At 47.5% G+C, this 18,625-nt stretch overlaps 1 protein-coding gene across 13 annotated transcripts in view; it reads left to right on the top strand.

Annotated features, from left to right (window-relative positions):
- Positions 1–18,625, top strand: part of Trrap (transformation/transcription domain associated protein) — a 98,375-nt gene that overhangs the window by 22,690 nt on the left and 57,060 nt on the right. For all 13 annotated transcript variants that reach the window (XM_052168770.1, XM_052168762.1, XM_052168771.1 and 10 more), the window contains exons 17-27: positions 242–436; positions 1,210–1,401; positions 1,921–2,086; positions 2,623–2,879; positions 5,013–5,213; positions 6,293–6,444; positions 8,586–8,785; positions 11,076–11,293; positions 11,374–11,571; positions 12,274–12,534; positions 18,259–18,420. In XM_052168770.1, coding sequence (XP_052024730.1) covers positions 242–436; positions 1,210–1,401; positions 1,921–2,086; positions 2,623–2,879; positions 5,013–5,213; positions 6,293–6,444; positions 8,586–8,785; positions 11,076–11,293; positions 11,374–11,571; positions 12,274–12,534; positions 18,259–18,420 — 2,202 coding nt within the window. The remainder of the gene's footprint in view (positions 1–241; positions 437–1,209; positions 1,402–1,920; positions 2,087–2,622; positions 2,880–5,012; positions 5,214–6,292; positions 6,445–8,585; positions 8,786–11,075; positions 11,294–11,373; positions 11,572–12,273; positions 12,535–18,258; positions 18,421–18,625) is intronic.

Raw genomic sequence — 18,625 nt, 5'->3', positions numbered from 1 at the left:
TTTACCCCTGAGCTGGCTCTCTGGCCTCCACTGTTACTTAACTTTTTTTTCCCCCCTCTGGTGTGAATACCTAGTGTTTTTCTTTTCCAAAATTGAAGCAAGAACAGAGAATTTAGAAGAAGGATATCCTTTATTGAATTCAGTGCTTCATTTAAGTATTGGACTTGTGATTTTTAGAAAGAACTACATGTTCAATAGAAGGTGTTCCTTTCTAACTGCCATGGGGGATACCCCATCCTAGGTCCAGATCGCAGGAAACGGGCAAACATACATTCGAGTAGCCAACTGCCAGACCGTGAGGATGAAGGAGGAGAAGGAGGTGCTGGAGCACTTTGCCGGGGTCTTCACCATGATGAACCCGCTGACGTTCAAGGAGATCTTCCAGACGACGGTCCCTTACATGGTAGAAAGGATCTCAAAAAATTACGCTCTTCAGGTAGAAAACTCTTCATATTTAAAGTGTGTGTGAGTGAGTGAGTGAGTGAGTGTGTGTGTGTGTGTGTGTGAGAGAGAGAGAGAGAGAGAGAGAGAGAGTGAGAGAGAGAGAGAGAGAGTGTTTGGGATTGCAGGGCAATTTGTAGGAGTTCATTCCTCCTCCACGTGCTTAAGGATTGAACTCGGGTCAATCCTTTACGTGTTGAGCCATCTTGTGAACCCCCTTTATATTCTTTTAACACTCACTTTAACCTTTTTTTTTTAATAGTTCTGAATTGAATGTTTTGTGTTTGCTCATCTACTTTGAGGATTTAAAAATAGTGCTGTCTTCAGGAGGTGTGTGTAGGGTGATATTGGGCAATAATTTTTGAGAGAGTTTGCAACCCCTCTGATGGCCCAGGTCACTTGGTCACTTCCTTTCAAGAGTAGAGGCTAGTGAGTGTTCAGTGCAGGGTGTCAGGTTTGGATGGTGACAGAGCCAGCAGGTCAGACGCCGCTGTGATCCGGTAGGAGGCACATGCACACAGCTTGTTTGAAGCACAGGGTGATGGCTTTCTCAGCATGGCTGTGACTGATGGGCTTTGTTTGAGAAACTCATTCCTTTGCCTCTTATAGCAGCTTTGGGGAACAGGACTATTTTTGTCACAGGTATTTCTTTCAAAGCATCCCCCTCCCTCGATGCTGAGGGAGGCCCCGTGGCCTTGTGTTTGCTAGGCAAGTGCTCTACCCTGGAGCGACATCTCCAACCCCTTATGCCATTTCTTGTTTTGACAGATTGTTGCCAACTCCTTCCTGGCAAATCCTACCACTTCTGCCCTGTTTGCCACGATCCTGGTGGAATACCTCCTCGACCGGTTGCCAGAAATGGGCTCCAATGTGGAGCTCTCCAACCTGTACCTCAAGCTGTTCAAGCTCGTCTTCGGCTCAGTGTCCCTGTTTGCTGCTGAGAATGAGCAGATGCTGAAGGTAACGTGCGCTTCGCTCTGTGGGCCACTGGGGCTCCGCTTCTGTTACCTCGTGTATTTAACATAAATTACAGTGACTGTGTTTTATATAGTACTTTACATTTGCTGTGCCACAAATAAGGCCACAAGGCCAACAATAGTTCAGATGTTACTCTGCCAGGTGACAGTAGAAAATTCAAAATAAGGCCTAGTATGCAGGCATGTATGCCTACCTCTTGGTAGGTGGAAGCTGTAGATCAAGGGAGCCTCAACTACTTAGAAAATTTGAGGCCAGCCTGGGCTACATGAGTCCCTATCTCAAAAACCTAAAAAACGAAAATTCCACCCTCAGGTAAGTGCATAGTAACTTGGGAACCTATTAAGAACATCTCTCATAGACGTGTGGTGGAGACCACTCTACACTCTGACCACTACATTCTTTTGTTCGCTTTGGGGAAAGAACAGCTTCGTGCTGCTTGATTGCAGGGGTGAGGTATGTGTCCCAGGTGCTCACTGGTCTGTCTGCCTTCCCTCTGCCCAGCCTCACCTGCACAAGATCGTGAATAGCTCCATGGAACTGGCGCAGACTGCCAAGGAGCCTTACAACTACTTCCTTCTGCTCCGAGCTCTCTTCCGCTCCATAGGAGGCGGCAGCCATGACCTCCTGTATCAGGAGTTCCTGCCTCTCCTTCCAAATCTCCTCCAGGGTAAGAGCAGGGTCTCGTGCGGCCATCTGTCTGACTGACTGCTGGGCTCATCCTTCCTGCCTGGCTAATCTCGTGGGAGGTGGGTGGGTACTGGGAAACCCCCCCTCCACACACACACCTAGGTAAGAAAATAACTGTATTAGCTTCTGTAACCCAACCACATAGGACTGTCCACGTTAAGGTCTTGTCTGTTTATTGCAGTGTTACCTGCATGCAAAGGTGTGGAGTGTAAAGTACTGCGAATTTCCCCCTGTAGCCGTGGATGGCCCCTGCCCCAGCTCACCCTCTTGTCTAGTCCTTCTCCTGGTCTTAGATGTGCTTAGGCACATTTCCTCCCTCTGCCAGCTCTGGCTCCTCTTCTCTGCCTGGCTTTGTGCATCTGGCACTGAGACACATCCCAAAAAGTACAACATGATGTTTATACAAGCGTAGGGTGCAACCATAGGAGCCCCCCCAGCCTGCCTTGTCACCGTGGAAGGACCGTGAATACGTTGGTGCATTGGGGAGTGACTCGCCCTCCGCCCATTTATTTCCAGGACTGAACATGCTGCAGAGCGGCCTGCATAAGCAGCACATGAAGGACCTCTTTGTAGAGCTGTGTCTCACCGTGCCAGTACGGCTGAGCTCTCTCCTGCCCTATCTGCCCATGCTGATGGATCCCTTGGTGTCTGCCCTCAATGGGTCTCAGACGTTGGTCAGCCAAGGCCTGAGGACCTTGGAGTTGTGTGTGGACAACCTGCAGCCGGATTTCCTCTATGACCACATTCAGCCTGTGCGAGCTGAGCTCATGCAGGTAAGTGCACTTTCACCTCCGCACCAGCAGGGGGCACCAGCTCCCCATTACCCTAAGTCAGAGGCAGAAGCAGTCATGTTTGCCTGGGAAGTACTAACCGCCTTTAGCTAGTGGGTGGTAGTGACTTTGTGGTAGTGTTGCTTCTCAGTTTAGGAGAACGTTTCGGCTCATCGGAGTAAGCGAGTGTGACGGCAGATGGTGTGGAGTTGTATAGACTCGCAGAAGGAACCTTTCTGTACCCACAGAGATTTTTTTTTGGTTTTATAGTAAAAGATGCAACTCTTCAGGGAAGCAGATGGGCACCTTGCCTGCCCCAGTGCACCCCAAGAGGAAAAGATCAGATAATCAAAGGTCTTTTTGAAGTCTTAGGTTCTTGTTATTAGAAGTCAGGTGTTAGGTGTCTCCCACTTCTCACTGTGCCTTGTCTGGGCTGTGATCACGATGGGATTGGTGATCACTGGGGGCTGGGTGCACTCATAGGGTCACAGCCGGCCCTTCATGGGGAGGCTAACAGGCCTTCCCTCTCCGTCCTGGGATTATTCCTTAGTCTCTGTACACTGGGAGAAGATGTGTGGGCCCCACTTAGTGTGGGAGGACAGCAGAGCCTGCACTGAGAGCTGTATTGTCAGGTCTCTGAAGGCAGAGCTGCTCTTGACCTGAGTGTGGGGGCCACACAGGGGAAGTGGAGGCAGTGTGGGCGCCGGGGCTGAGGTAGTGCTGGGCCACAGTGTGCGTTAGCATTACAACCCTCAAAGACACAGGTTAAAGGTCTTTTTTTAGTTTCTGGAGGCCAGTAACCCCCAAAATAAAAGGCACTGATGGTGTCTCCTGACCCACAGTGAGCCTTGGTACTGCTGTAACCTGGCAGAAGACCCCTTCCTGAGGCATAAGAGGATGTTGGGTTATGACCTGGAAAAACATGAGAGAAACTGGGATTTTGTTTGGTGTGGGGAAATGTACCTAGACTTCATGTTAAGCTTGAATATTGCTGTATTCTGACATTGAGTGCTGTGATGGAAGTTAGGACTTAAAACAAGGACAAGAGTGATTCTGGGACGTAGGTAATTCAGATGAGGGGACACGGGCAGCAGTGTGGCGTTGTGCAGCAGGTGGCACGGATGTTGGCCGTGCAGGGCGTCCCTGTGCTCAGCCAACCCTGCAGAATGCTTCAGGAGCTGCATGTCACAGAGACTGTGCGCTGAGGCTTCAGAACAGCGAGCCCTGAGCGCGTGCTAACATTGTTTCCTGGGTGATAAACTCTAGGATGGGCTTCTAATGGCGGCCCAGGGTGTGTGTGTGTGTGTGTGTGTGTGTCACTGTGGGGCTGTAACAAGGTCTCATGTAAGCACTTTTGGCAGAGACTAAACCATCCACGTGGAGGCCACCCTGGCCTTTGGGGAAGGCTTACTGAGCAAGGAAGGATGTGGTCAGGTCTGGGTTCAAGGACATAGCTCTGCCCTTGCACCTATTTCCTGTTTTTCTTTAACCTGGCTCTCAGGGACCCCTACCACACCCTTACCTTCCATACATGGAGACTTAAAATACATGGAATTATGTATTAGCCATGTTGCTAAGTAGAAGAACATGCAGTAAGGTCGCACCTTACTCCACGTCATCCTGAGTCTTGAGGCCTTTTATCTGCTCACTGATTTGTAAGTGTTCCTTTCTTCTCGTGAATGAGTGCTTGCACATATGCCTTCGCATCACATGCGTGCTGTGCCTGAGGAGGCCAGAGCGGGACGGCCTTGGCGAGCAGTGAGCCACCATGGAAGCTTTGGGAGCTAAACCCAGGTGCTCGGGAAGAGCAGCCAGCACTCTGATATACGTGCTGAATGTCGGTGGCCTCAGAGGGCCGAGGGTGACAGTCCCCTAGAGCTGGCGTCGGGCAGCGCCATGGATGCCCTAATGCTTCCTTTTTATTCTGTGCCATCTTTTATATAAAAGAGCTCCAAAATATGTTTGTTTGCTTGGTAAAGACAGGCCTTCGCTGGCAGAGGGCAGCCAGGGGGAACCATGTTTGCAGGACAGAAGCAGGAGGACAAGTCCTTATATTTAACAAAGTGGAGTTGTGGTCGAATGCTGTGTGAACTTGCTGCCTGGCTGGCCTTAGGTGAAAGCCCGTTGGTTTTTTAGGCTTTGTGGCGCACGCTTCGCAACCCCGCAGACAGCATCTCCCATGTGGCCTACCGCGTGCTTGGGAAGTTTGGCGGCAGCAACAGGAAGATGTTGAAGGAGTCCCAGAAATTGCACTATGTTGTGACTGAAGTACAAGGCCCCAGCATTACTGTGGAGTTCTCTGATTGCAAAGCTTCTCTCCAGCTTCCAATGGAAAAGGTAAAGTTGGGTGCTACCAGGGAGATCTTATTTTGCTCCAAGAAGATTGATTTCAGTCTAAACTATGTATGTGAGCCAACTCGAGGGAAGAAGAGGAGTTATGGGGCAGTCTCCTTGGTCGGGAAGGTGGCTTGTATAATGCTTGCAGGCCAGTGGAAGGGTGTTATCCAGAGGTTAGGACTCGTGAGAGCAGAGTCCTTCCCGATGACCAGCTCACCTGAACTCCTGTCTGTTGTGATCTCCCTGGGTCTTATTGCCAGGACCATTGAGAACTCAAGTGGGTCTATAATTGTCTCTCATCCCTGCCGTCCCAGGATCCAGCTTTCTTTCAGTTTTTTTTTTTTTTTTATTCTAACTCTGTTGCTCTCCCTCTTCTGGCTCTGTGGAAACGAGTTGGTATTGTACCTCTGTGTCCCTCTCTGTTTTTCTGTGTGCACTTATGAGAATGCAGGTGTGTGGCGGAGCTGGCAGATGGCCTTCTCCAGAGAGAAGTGAAAGCATCAGAAAGCCAGCCTTCAGATTTCAGGCTAAGGGAAGCCAGTGTGTGGACAGCTGGGGCTCATGGGCTTCAGATCTTGATGGGTGTGTGAGTTGACAGCCTGCCGCACTGGACCCTCCCCTGTTCTCTGACTTGCTGTAGTCTCCCACTACAGGGCTAGCGAGCTGGCCGAGCTCTCATAGCATTTGCTACTTTTGCAGAGGCTGCTACCTCAGTTCCCAGCATCCACGGTGCTGCCTGTAACACCAGCTCTAGGGAATCTGTCACCCTCTGCCCTCTGTGGACACCTACACTCAACATATGCATAACCTATAGACACATACACACATAGACACATAATCAAAAATCAGACCTTTCAGCCAGAGTTGCTGTGCACCCAGTCTTACCTGGAGCCGTGTAGTTCCTTACTGTCTTCACTGCCTCTGCTTTCAGAATTCAGAACCCTTGCTTGTGGCTGCCTGTTAGACTGAGGCTGTCATCAGCTTCCCTAGCAAGCACTAAACCTGTGCGTGCGCGTGTGCGTGTGCACCTGCGCCCTGCCTCCCAGTGCACACTGTATGTACTGTGCTTCTTATCCTAGGCCATTGAGACCGCCCTGGACTGCCTGAAAAGTGCCAACACAGAGCCCTACTACCGGAGGCAGGCGTGGGAGGTGATCAGGTGCTTCCTGGTGGCCATGATGAGCCTGGAGGACAACAAGCACGCGCTCTACCAGCTGCTGGCACACCCCAAGTATGTGCTTAGGCTCTTTTCTGGGACTGCAGCAGCCTAAATTAGGAACCTAAGTCACTGCACAAGAGTCTGTTAGGAGTGGGCCCTTTCATGGTCAGGGTGAGCAGGGGTTCTCAATCTGTGGGTCACGACCCCCTTGGCAAGTGATTCTTCCACAGGGACTGCTTAAGACCATTGGAAACACAGACACTTAGGTTACGATTCATAACGGTTCAAATTACAGTTGTGAAGTAACAGTGAGAATATTTTTACGGTTGGGAATCACCACAACACGAGGAACTGGATTAAAGAGTCAACATTAGGAAGGTTGAGAAACCACTGTTCTAGAGAACAGGGAGGGGGGCGGGAGAACATGGCCATCCCTAGTAAGAACTGCTCTCGGTTCCGTTTCATTGTGTGTCATGCTGTCAAGGAGTCTAGGGTCATGTTTGTATGTTCAGGGTGGGTTTTTAAATTTTCTTTTTGTGTTTAGAGACAGGGTCCCAAACTCAGTATGTAGCTGAGTATTCCTTGAATTCTGAGTCCTCCTGCCTCTGGCTCACAGAGCCATGTCTCAGCCTGTGACAGACCTATGCCGTTACTTCTTCATCATTGGTTGAGTTCTTACAATTTGGCTTTATTTTGGAGGCAGGGTTTCTCTGTGTATTCCTGACAGATCTGGAACTTGTTATGTAGGCAAGGTTCACCTCAAACCCACAGGTAACCATTTGTTTCTGCCTACACAGTGCTTGAGATTAAGTTGTGTTTGCCACGATTCCTGAACACACACACACACACAAGAATTTAAAATTTATTTTTTAAAATGATAGATATTTTTCCCTGCTTGTGTGTGCATTTGACTGATTCTGTTTAGGGAGGCCAGAGGACTTTGGGGTCTAGGCTTTGGGGTCATCAAGTCCCAGTAATTGCCCCCCTCTGCTTCTTTGTGTGTAGGCTCTAGAGATTAGATATAATTGTCCTCCTGTCTTGTACAACAGACATTTGTAGCCACTGAGCTATCCTTCCAGCCACGCATTTATTTTTTTTAAAGTCCAGAATGTAAAGTTTGTTTGCTACACTCCTGGGTGGTATTTGCCCTGCAGTCTTCGCTATGGTCTTTAACACGCCCTGCAAGCAGCCACTTCACAGGCTTTCTACTTTTGATCAGCTTTTCAGAAACTTCTTCCTCCCTTCAATTCTTGTTCTGATCACCACAAAGGGCCTCCCCTAGTCTGGCCCATGCAGGCCCATCACAGTTGGGTGCCAGCATTGCAAAGATGGCCTGGAGTCTGAGGCTCTGGAAGCTTTGAACATCTCATGCTCAGGGCCTCGGGATGACGGTAGTCTCGAGGGCCTGTGAAGAGCATGGCTGTCCATCGCTCCTGCACTGGCAGCGCCCTCAGATGCGACAGTGCTGACTGGGAGAGCTGCTGTGCCCAAGGCACGTGCCTTTGTAGCAGCAGGGAAAACAACCTTTATTTGTCTTTTTTAAAAGGTATTTTTATTTTTTGTGTACGTGTGTTTGCCTGTATGCATGTCTGTGCATCTCGAATACGCCTGGTGCCCTCAGCGGACTATTGATTCCCCAGGACTAGATGTTTTGGGTGGTTTGTAAGCTGACAAGTGGCTGCTGAGAACTCAGATCTCTTGCTGAAATGTGGCTCATTGGTTACGAGCACTTGCTGCTCTCGATGCAGACCTGGGCTCTGCTTCTGGAATCCACGTGGCGGCTCACAGTCTCTTATGACCGCAGTTCTAGGGGATCCACTGCCCTCTTCTAGAACCAAGCGTGCATACAGAGTGTGTGTGTGTGTGTGTATGTGTAAATAATGTAGGCAAACACTCACACAAAACCAGTGTCTGCCAAGAGCAGCCTGTGTTCTTGACCACTTGGCCACCCCAGCAACCTCGACTTGTAACACAGAAAACGATGCACTGACCCCACCCATCCATAGTTCACCTCAGATCTGTGTGTGTCAGGGAGAATGTAATTTGTTATCTCTTGAAACACTGGCCTTACATAAATGTTGAAAAAATGAGGTCCATATCTGGTACCAGAGGCTGCTGAAAATGGAGCAGAGATGAATTTAGTTCACTCTACATGAGAAATTGTTGTGACCCATGACACTGGGTGTGGTGACAGGCATAATTCTGTCTTCCAGCTTTACAGAAAAGACCATTCCCAATGTCATCATCTCGCACCGCTACAAAGCACAGGACACTCCAGCCCGGAAGACCTTTGAACAGGCTCTGACTGGGGCATTCATGTCTGCAGTCATCAAAGACTTGCGACCCAGTGCCCTGCCCTTTGTGGCCAGCTTGATCCGGCACTACACCATGGTAGCAGTGGCCCAGCAGTGTGGTGAGTTTGGGCTTGTGGGAGCAAAGCCAGTCAGGACAAGTTGTCATTTAGGAGAGGCGGAGGCTTTTTCTTTAAAGACCTTCATCAGTAAAGTGGTTATTTCAGTGGTGAGAACTGTGGAAGTTACTACCAAGTTCTGTCCTGTGGGAAGTGGGTCTGGGTATATTGGGCAAACTGTAAACAGCAACAACAACAAAAAGTTGTTGTTGGCTATAAAAAAAGTGATGGGCTATAGATATGGAGGTGCTCAGTGTTGTGGTGCTCAGTGTTGGAGGTGCTCAGAGATTGTGGTGCTTGGTGATGGTGGTGCTTGGTGTTGGAGGTGCTCCGTGATGGAGATGCTCGGTGATGGCGGTGCTCGGTGATGGCGGTGCTCGGTGATAGTGGTGCTCGTTGATGGAGGTGCTCGTTGATGGAGGTGCTCGTTGATGGAGGTGCTCGTTGATGGAGGTGCTCGTTGATGGAGATGCTCGGTGATGGTGGTACTCGGGGATGGAGGTGCTCGGAGATTGTGGTGCTCGGTGATGGTGGTGCTCGGTGATGGAGGTGCTCGGTGATGGAGGTGCTCGGTGATGGAGGTGCTTGGTGATGGAGGTGCTCGGTGATGGAGGTGCTCGGTGATGGAGGTGCTCGGTGATAGTGGTGCTCGGTGGTAGTGGTGCTCGGTGATGGAGGTGTCCCAGGGACCCAAATGATAGGACACAACCAACTCTACAAGTGTCCTCTGGCCCTGGCATGCAGGCTCCTGTGTATATATCCTGGTGCGCCCATGGACACACACACACACACACACACACGAGGTACATGAAGTTCACATTAAAGCATGATGTGTTCTGCTATTCCTTCTCTAGTAGTGTTTTCCAGGCTAGCCTGGTGCCCAAGCTGTCCACTCTGCTGCAGCCAGCTCCTGACACCCTCTGCAGTTCTCAGGCCTGTCCCCTGGCTGTTCCCCGCAAACCTGCTTTTTATGAAACACAGTAGAAATGTCTGTGACCCTGACAGCTACCACTAAGGAGTTTCTAAGAGGATACCCTCAGAATCCCATGTCTCTTTCCAGAAGCCACATAGTTTAGAGCACACCTGAGCCACATTTCCCCTGCCTGTTTTACCTCAGAACCCCAGTCCCTGTGGTCAGCAGTGACGCTGAGGAACGCGGCACAGTTGGAATTATGCTGTTCAGAACTGTGCTATTCAGAACTGCTCAGACAGCTGGATACCAGTTGTTTCCTAGTGTTTCTTTGTGGTAACTTTAAAGTTAAATTTGGTAGCCTCTGTGTGGTCTACGGCTGGGGACCCAAAAGACATTGCTTTCAAGGAGTGTGACTGTGTGTCTCTTGTGGTTTTTTGTTGCTGTCTGAAATGGGTGCATTAAGACCCATCATTCTCAGGCATAGCTGGTTCAGTGGTATTTTAAGAGATACTTAATTGTTCTCATTGCGTACTAGCACATCTCTGAGTTTTTAAACATTTATTATTGCCGTGGTTATTTGTATGTAAGTGCAAGCATATTAGCCCACCATGAGCTTGCAGAGGTCAGAGGTTAGCTTCCCAGGGTCAGTCCTGTCTTCCATTGAGCCCTGGGGATTGAGTTCAAGTCATAAAGCTTGTGTGGTTGGTGCTTTTACCTGTACGTTACCTGTGCTTTTTACCTCTATCTAGCCTGTCAGTGCCTCTTTATTTTAAAAGAACCTGACACGTGATTTTGGATAAGTACAGCTTTGAACTTCTCACTCTCCTTCTACCTGGATAGGTCTGGGCATGGGATGCATAGCGTCAAAGTCTGGCTTGTAAATGCTAGGGCTCTGTTTGCACTCCATGTGCTATACATAAACACCCAGCCTCTTTTGGGAGTTTTAACTGAAGTAACTGGAAAATTATACAATGTGTTTTTTGAAATACTCAGAAAAAATGCCTTAATGTGAATCGGACTACTTGGTTTTCAGACAACTGCAGTTAGTAGAGATTAGTTTGCGATGCTGGTTGTGGGTCTAGGGAGACACTCAATTAGTTAAAGGGTGCGTGAGGGAGGCCTGGGGATCTGAATCCAGTCCTTAGAGTCCACACAGGGCAAGAAAGGACCAACCCTTGCAGTTTGTCTTCTGACCGCGTTATATGTGCAGAGGCATGTGGACCGTGTCACATATAATCTATGCATGTACAGATTAATTAGAATATTAGGAATGGCTTCAGAGTTCTTAACCCCAGGGGAAATGAAACTGATATTGATCAGCTGTCCCTTGTGTTCCTGCGCATGGCCTTGGCTTTGCTGTGGGCCTGCTTCCTCCTCCAGGTCCTTTCCTGCTACCGTGCTACCAGGTGGGCAGCCAGCCCAGCACAGCCATGTTCCACAGTGAAGAGAACGGCTCCAAAGGGATGGACCCCTTGGTCCTCATTGATGCGATAGCAATCTGTATGGCTTACGAAGAAAAGGAACTGTGCAAGATTGGGGAGGTAGCCCTGGCCGTGATATTCGATGTGGCAAGCATCATCCTGGGCTCAAAAGAGAGGGTAAGGAGGTCTGGACAGTTTGCAGGCGCATGTGTTGGACAGAAAGGCGGCACCGACTTACTCCTGGCTCTTCTCTCCAGGCTTGCCAGCTGCCCCTCTTCTCGTACATTGTGGAGCGCCTGTGTGCCTGCTGTTACGAGCAGGCCTGGTACGCCAAGCTGGGCGGCGTGGTGTCCATTAAGTTCCTCATGGAGCGGCTCCCACTCACGTGGGTTCTCCAGAACCAGCAGACGTTCCTCAAAGCCCTGCTCTTTGTTATGATGGACCTGACTGGAGAGGTAGGTCATGGGTGGCTTGGACATTGAGTGGTGCTGCTTGCAAACAGCTGATCTGCTGCAGAGCTCGTGGTCTCAGACACTGCCTGCACGGAACCTTGGTACTTGGATTCCCAATAGCATCTTTAGTACAGGGACAGCTCCTAACTCCTGTATGTTATCTCCAGGTTCCTCCCTGGTACCTTGGTTCAGAGTGGATCTGAAGGGAATTCTGGTTTCAGGATACTGCAGAGGGCCCCACAGGCAGGGCATTGTTTTTCTTGTTTCCTTGTTTTTGTTTACATGCTTTATTGGATGGGAACTTGACACAGAGGACAACTTGTGGGAGTTAGTTCTCCACTATGTGGGGATCAAACTGGGTGTGCAGGATGGGCAGCAAGCTCCTTTACTCTCTGAGCCATATTGCTAGCCCAAGGCATGCCCTTATTTATGAACCCATGTGCACATCTAACTCATCTTGGTAGAGTCTGATGGGTTTGCTAGGATGTGTGGGGTTAATGCCAAGGTCATATCCAGATGACCTTTATGAAGGCAAACAAAGTACACACAAGGAGGTAATTTGGACCCTGAAGTGCCGTGGATGCTGTATACTGCTATGTAGTGTGGTCTTTCTCTTGGAAGCTGGCATGGTGGCCATGAGCTCCCCCTTCCCAAATCTATGGAATCGTGGGTGGCATCATCTTGCATTCCTTCCTCCACCCCTAGGTTTCCAATGGGGCAGTTGCCATGGCGAAGACCACCCTGGAGCAGCTCCTGATGAGATGTGCAACACCCTTGAAGGATGAGGAGAGAGCTGAGGAGATCGTGGTGGCGCAGGAGAAATCTTTCCACCATGTGACCCACGATTTGGTTCGTGAAGTCACCTCCCCAAACTCGACTGTGAGAAAGCAGGCCATGCATTCACTGCAGGTCTTGGCCCAGGTCACTGGAAAAAGTGTGACAGTAATTATGGAGCCACATAAAGAGGTAGGATTGTGACGGAGCTGGGCTGTGTGCTTCGCATCTGAGGGGCAGGTGCCACTCAGTTCACGTAGGATTGTGACAGAGCTGGGCTGTGTGCTCCGCATCTGAGGGGCAAGTGCCACTCAGTTCTTGGGTCCTCTGTCAGAGGGCTACTGCATGTATTCTTTGGAACCTTTGATGTGCAGATGGCAGTGTGTGCCCACAGCTATTGATAAGAGTAGAAAGAACCCTGCTTTCCTGGGTGAGTGTCATCGCGTGGGTCTTGTGTTGTTTTGTGAGATCACTCTGCAGCGTGAGCAGGTGTATCTGACCCAGTCTCTACTGCACTTCTTTTTTTTTGAGGGGGGGTTGGGTTTTTTTGGATTTGGTTTTTTTCCGAGACAGGGTTTCTCTGTATAGCCCTGGCTGTCCTAGATCTCACTGTAGACCAGGCTGGCCTCGAACTCAGAAATCGACCTGCCTCTGCCTCCCAGAGTGCTGGGATTACAGGCGTGCGCCACCACTGCCCGGCTTCTACTACACTTCTACCATGTGATATGTTCTCCCCTAATGATAGTTTAGGTCTCTGTAATGACTTTATGTCATGGTTTTCACATTGGCTGCTATGGAATATAAAGATGAGGGGTGTTGCTGTAATTTTCCAACCCAATTAACCGGTAAAAGAAATCTCAACTCAGTATTGATACAAGCTCTAAGCCTAGATTGGGCGGATCTCCCACTACACTACTCTAGTCCCATCTGTGTTATCCCATCTAACTTGGTTTCTCCAGGCCATGAGCTTCTCTCCCTCCTCCATAGCTCCTCCCCCTTCCCTGTTGATCCTTTTCTCCTCCCCCAAACTCTCAGCTCCTCCTCCTTCCTCTGCCAAGTCATTGGCTCTAGCCTTTATTTGAAAAGTTTAAGGTGGAGAAAAGGTTCACAAGGCACTTGTACATATATGATTAACATATGTCTGCAGCCCCTCCCAGGAGTGGAATTAGCATCAAAATACAAGCCCAGGGCACAACAATTCCCACTTTCTGTCCAATTAAAAGACTCTTTTATCTCAGACATCAATTGAGTGCAGTTATTACCATTTTGTGATTTATAATGTAGAGGATAGACCTAACACCCAGCCCATCAATTTTTGTCAATTAAGTAGTACCTCTGTCATCAATCCGAACTTAAAAAACTTATAATTCTACACCTGACTCATGTCCTGGCTTTAGATTGTAAGCCATCTGAAAACCATCCTCTCAAACCTGTATCATCTTTCTAAATGCTAAACATCTTGGACTAGCTATGAGACTACTAGTCTTCAACCCTGTCAGAAATTTAAGAATGACTAATATTACCTGAAAGTATGAGAATCACAAAGTATAGCTTTTAAAACTTAGCTAATTTATAGAGACTGCTCATCACCTGTACCGGCCCTGTACATCAAAAAGTTGGAGCATCAGTCTTCAGCCTTCTGGCCCAGGAGCATCTGACAGACCTTGGTAATGCAGAATTTTGAAGGGCTGATTACTCTGTAGTGGCAGAGGTTATCAGTTGACTATTCCACACACAGACAAATACTGTCATTTTTTGGACAGTATTTGTCTGTAGATGAAACGAGACAATTCTTGCCTGGTGACTGTCTCGCCACAACTGAAGCAACTCCATTGATGCTCAAATTCTTCTTTGAATTCAAGAAAGGGGTGCTGTCAGGAGCAGACAGATCTCCAGTCAAATGATGTTTAATAAAGAAATGTCAATGAGCATCACAGTCTGTGGACTTCTGACACCTCTGAAGACCATATATCTCCCTAAAGCATTTCTGAATTGTTAAGCCTTGACTACTCTCAGCCATTTCTAATCAAACTAACTCAGGATCACCCTTTTAATTAACTCACACCCACGAGTTTGCTATCTGGCCCTTAACTTGTATTAAATATGAGAGATTATAAGTTCAGCTTTGTATCAATTATAAAGACTTCTACCAATGTAAGATCTGGCTATATAATGTTTTGCTTAAGAGTATATTTGCTAACCTATCCCTATTTGCCTATTTCTATAATTTCTATGATGTTATTCTATCCCCCTTTTCTTTTCCATCCCCTTCCCCTTTACCTAAGAAGGAAGGATAGAGAAGAGGAAAGGAAAGGAAGAAATCCCTGAGTTTAAGTTCTTTAGTTCCCTCCCTGTCCAAAGCTACATTTGTAAAGTATCCCTAAGATGACAACATACCTGTAATTCTTACAATAACCAGACCCATCCACCCCACATGAGGAACTGGGACGATGATTGTCTTCTGTCTGCTTCCAGCTGAATTGGGGCAAAGAATTCCCATCTGGGGGCCCAAAGGGAATTAGGAAAATTGGCTTGTCAGAAGAGAGCTGGCTGGCATTATGTGCCTTCCAGTCACTATGTGCTGAGAGAGTTCATTGGTCAGATGACATCTTGACCATGGCATTCTGAAAGGCTGGAGAGGCAAGTAAAGTTCTGGAAGCAAGTCTTTAAAAGAATCAGCTCTGATGTAGTTGAAGTAGAGTCAAGCACAAAGCTGGAATGGTAGGTCCCGGAATCTCAGCATCCCGGAGTGTGAATCTTTTCAGGGATGTCTTTCTCTTCTTTCATCCCTGTAGTATACAAAACTTAAAAGCAACAAGTAAACAGGTAAAGACATTCACACAGAGCATGCAGGGGGCACAGACTGGTCAATGAAGATCATTAAAGAAAGATGACTGACTGCCTTTCCTCAGGGTAGCTTGATCACCTAGTCAAACTACAACGTAACTTTGTATACATGTCCTTGTAAAGGATGATATGTAATACCCAGTAAGTGTTAATGGCTGTGTATAGACATTTTAGTCTCAGCCAGTTCCAGAGCTGTCTCCATATACAGAGACATAAACATCACCACATATACATCACCTATTTTGTTGATTGTGTTAGTCTCCCTTTTCTTCTCTGTCGCCAAGGTCTTCAGGAGGTCTCCCTTTGTGTCATGTCTTTGTCATGTTTATTTTTATCAACTTGGAAGGAACCCACAGCTTTTCTTTTTCTATGGAAACAGACATAGCCCCTTCCCCAGCGTAACACATTTCCTATTCTCCATTCTGATGTTAGACTATCCTTAATGTAAACAGGCTGGTTTAGTTCAATAGTTCTTTCCACAATCCAGTGTCTTTCAGCAGCTGTGGTGTTTTGTTCATTGGCATTTAAGAAATTTAAGGTTAATAAAGCACAGTGTAATTTATCCTTAGGGGTGGGTTCTCATTGATCCTTTTTGCTTTAAGCGTCTCCTTTATAGAGCCTGAGTGGATCTCTCCACCGTTGCTTGTCCTGTAGGATTGTGTGGTATGCCTTAACATGTTTTATATTGTAATATTTAAACTGCATTTTATTAGAGATATACACTAGCCCATTGTCTGTTTTAATTTGTGTTGGTATTCCCATAATGGCCATAACGTCTAACAAATGTGTAATTACAAAATCAACCTTTTCTGACAGTAATGCAGTTGCCCATTGAAATCCTGAGTATGTGTCTATAGTATGGTGCACATAATTCAGTTTGCCAAATGAAACTCTGTAAAATGGAAGATATCCACTTGCTAAATGTCATTTCTTTGGGTACCCTTAGAGTTAGTTCCTGTAGGCAATGGAGTCTGGTTATATAATGAGCAAGTGGGGCATTGCTTCACAATTTCCTTGGCTTGTTGCCAAGTGATGGAGAATTCTTTCTTTAAACCTTTGCTGTTAACATGGTGTTTCTTATGGAATTCTGAAGCCTCTAGTACACTTCCTATCAGTAGGTGGTCAATTTCATTATTACCTTGTGCCAGAGGGTCTGGCAGACCTGTATGGCATCTTACATGTGCTATATATAGTGGATAACTCTTATTTCTGATTATTTGTTGTAGCTGAATAAATAATGAAGTCAATTAGGAATCATCCTGCATAAGTTCAGCAGTCTATATGTAAGGCACCTCCTTCTGCATATTGAGAAACAGTTACTATATTAAGAGACTCTTGAAAATCTGGCAACACCATGATTATTGCATATAATTCAGATTTTGAACTGACTTTTCGGGACTCTAGGTCACCTTACTCACATCTTCTGATATATATCCTGCCTTTCCTGGTTTACTGGCATCAGTGTAAAATGTCGGGGCTCCAGATACTGGAGTTCTCTTTATTATCTGAGGGAGAATCCAGTAAGTTCTTTTTATGAACTGAAGCCGCTGGCTTTTAGGGTGCCTGTTGTTAATCTCTCCCAAGACGGTTCTGCACGCTCTTCGCCAGTGCGCATAGTGAGGCAATTTCAGCCGATCCATTCCGACTAATTGTTGACGTCTCATTTTTCCTTAAAGTATCAATTCAGAGACTTTGTCAATGTAGGTTTTTAATTTCTTACTCTGTTTATGTGCTAAAAGTATCCATTCGAACTTCCCTCGGCATAAGAATTCCCGTAGGGGAGTGAGTAGAAGGTAAGATAACTAAGATGCAGGCCATCTTTGGATGAATCGATCTACATGTGTATCCTTCAATTTCCTTTCTACCAAAGTTAACTACTCCTCAGCCTCAGCTGACAGTTTCCTTGGACTATTTATTTAAATCCTTATCACCTTGTAAGGTTCAAAATAAATTGCTTAGCTCTTGACTGGCCAAGCCAGTCGCAGTCCGCAGCCAGTTGATATCTCCCAGTAGTTTCTAAAAATCATTAAGGGTCCTTAATTGGCTTCTGATTTGCACCTTTTGTGGCCTAACCCTTTGCAGACTAATTTTATATCCTAGATAATTAATAGAATCCCCTCTTTGAATTTTTTCAGGGGCAATTTGCAATCCCTAGGAAGGCAAGGTGGTTTGGTTTGGTTTGGTTTGGTGTGTGTGTGTGTGTGTGTGTGTGTATGTGTGTGTGTTTAGGGCCCTGTCTTTTGAGAGGCCATGGTAAATCAAGAGAATACGTAATGCAATACCAGTAAATGATAGTGTGACTTTTTCCTCTAAATCCATCCCTGTCAAACCATTCAAAATATCATCACATAAAGCCAATACTTATCACATTGCATAAGTATCAAGATGCAGTATCTCTTATATCAATGAATTACCTGGTCCGCAACCCTTTGTACCTTTGGCTCCCTATTTATTCTCAGGGAGAGGCCTCTCAGACCTAGTCAGTTTCCAATCTACACACTGCTGCAGCCTATATTGCTGCCCAAGCCTTATTCGGGGTTTGGGGGGCAGTGAACTTTTTAATCTCAGGTTTGTTAGGTTCTAAGTAATAAGTTGGGAGACATTTTGTTGCTGTAATTTTCCAACCCAGTTACCCGGTAAAAGAGATCTCAAGTCAATCATCATCGATACAAGCTCTAAGCCTAGGTTGGGCGGATCTCCCATTATACTACTCTATTCCCATCTGTGTTATCCCATTAACTCGTGGTTTCTTCAGGCCATGAGCATCTCTCCCTCCTCTCTACTGATCCTCCATTGATTTCCCCCACCCCCATTCTTTTCTCCTCCCCAAACTCTCAGCTGCTGCTCCTCCTTCCTCCTGCCTAGTCTTGGCTCTAGCCTTTAGTTGAAAAGTTAAGGTGGGAGAAGGTTCACAGGGCTCCTGTATGTGTGATTAACATCTCGACTGCAGCCCCTCCCAGGAGTGGAATTAGCATCAAAACACAAGCCCTGGGCTGTCCACAACAGAGCGAGGCCTTTGCTTTTTGAGGGACATCTGACAGGTGATACCCCTCCCTCCTTTTTTTCCAGGTCCTTCAGGATATGGTCCCACCAAAGAAGCACCTGCTGCGCCACCAGCCTGCCAATGCGCAGATCGGCCTGATGGAGGGCAACACGTTCTGCACCACGCTGCAGCCTCGGCTCTTCACAATGGATCTCAATGTGGTGGAGCACAAGGTGTTCTACACAGAGGTGCGCTGTGTGTGGGGGTGTGGGTGTGGGTGTGGGTGTGTGAGGCGTGGGTGCTGACAGCTCCTAGCCTGCGCTTGGTCAGGGAGCTTTCCCAGCAGGCTTGGCGACTACAGAGCGACCAGCTGTAGCCTGCTACGGCTCCGTAGCAGCTGTGTTGCTCCTGGGAGATGTGGTACCCAGAGTTGTCAGCACAGGGTCTCCTCCA

The sequence above is a fragment of the Apodemus sylvaticus genome, chromosome 22 (genome assembly GCF_947179515.1).
Source record: "Apodemus sylvaticus chromosome 22, mApoSyl1.1, whole genome shotgun sequence".
Classification (NCBI taxonomy): Eukaryota; Metazoa; Chordata; class Mammalia; order Rodentia; family Muridae; genus Apodemus; species Apodemus sylvaticus.
Note: the sequence above shows the minus strand (reverse complement) of the source record. Positions and strands in the feature narration are given on the sequence as shown.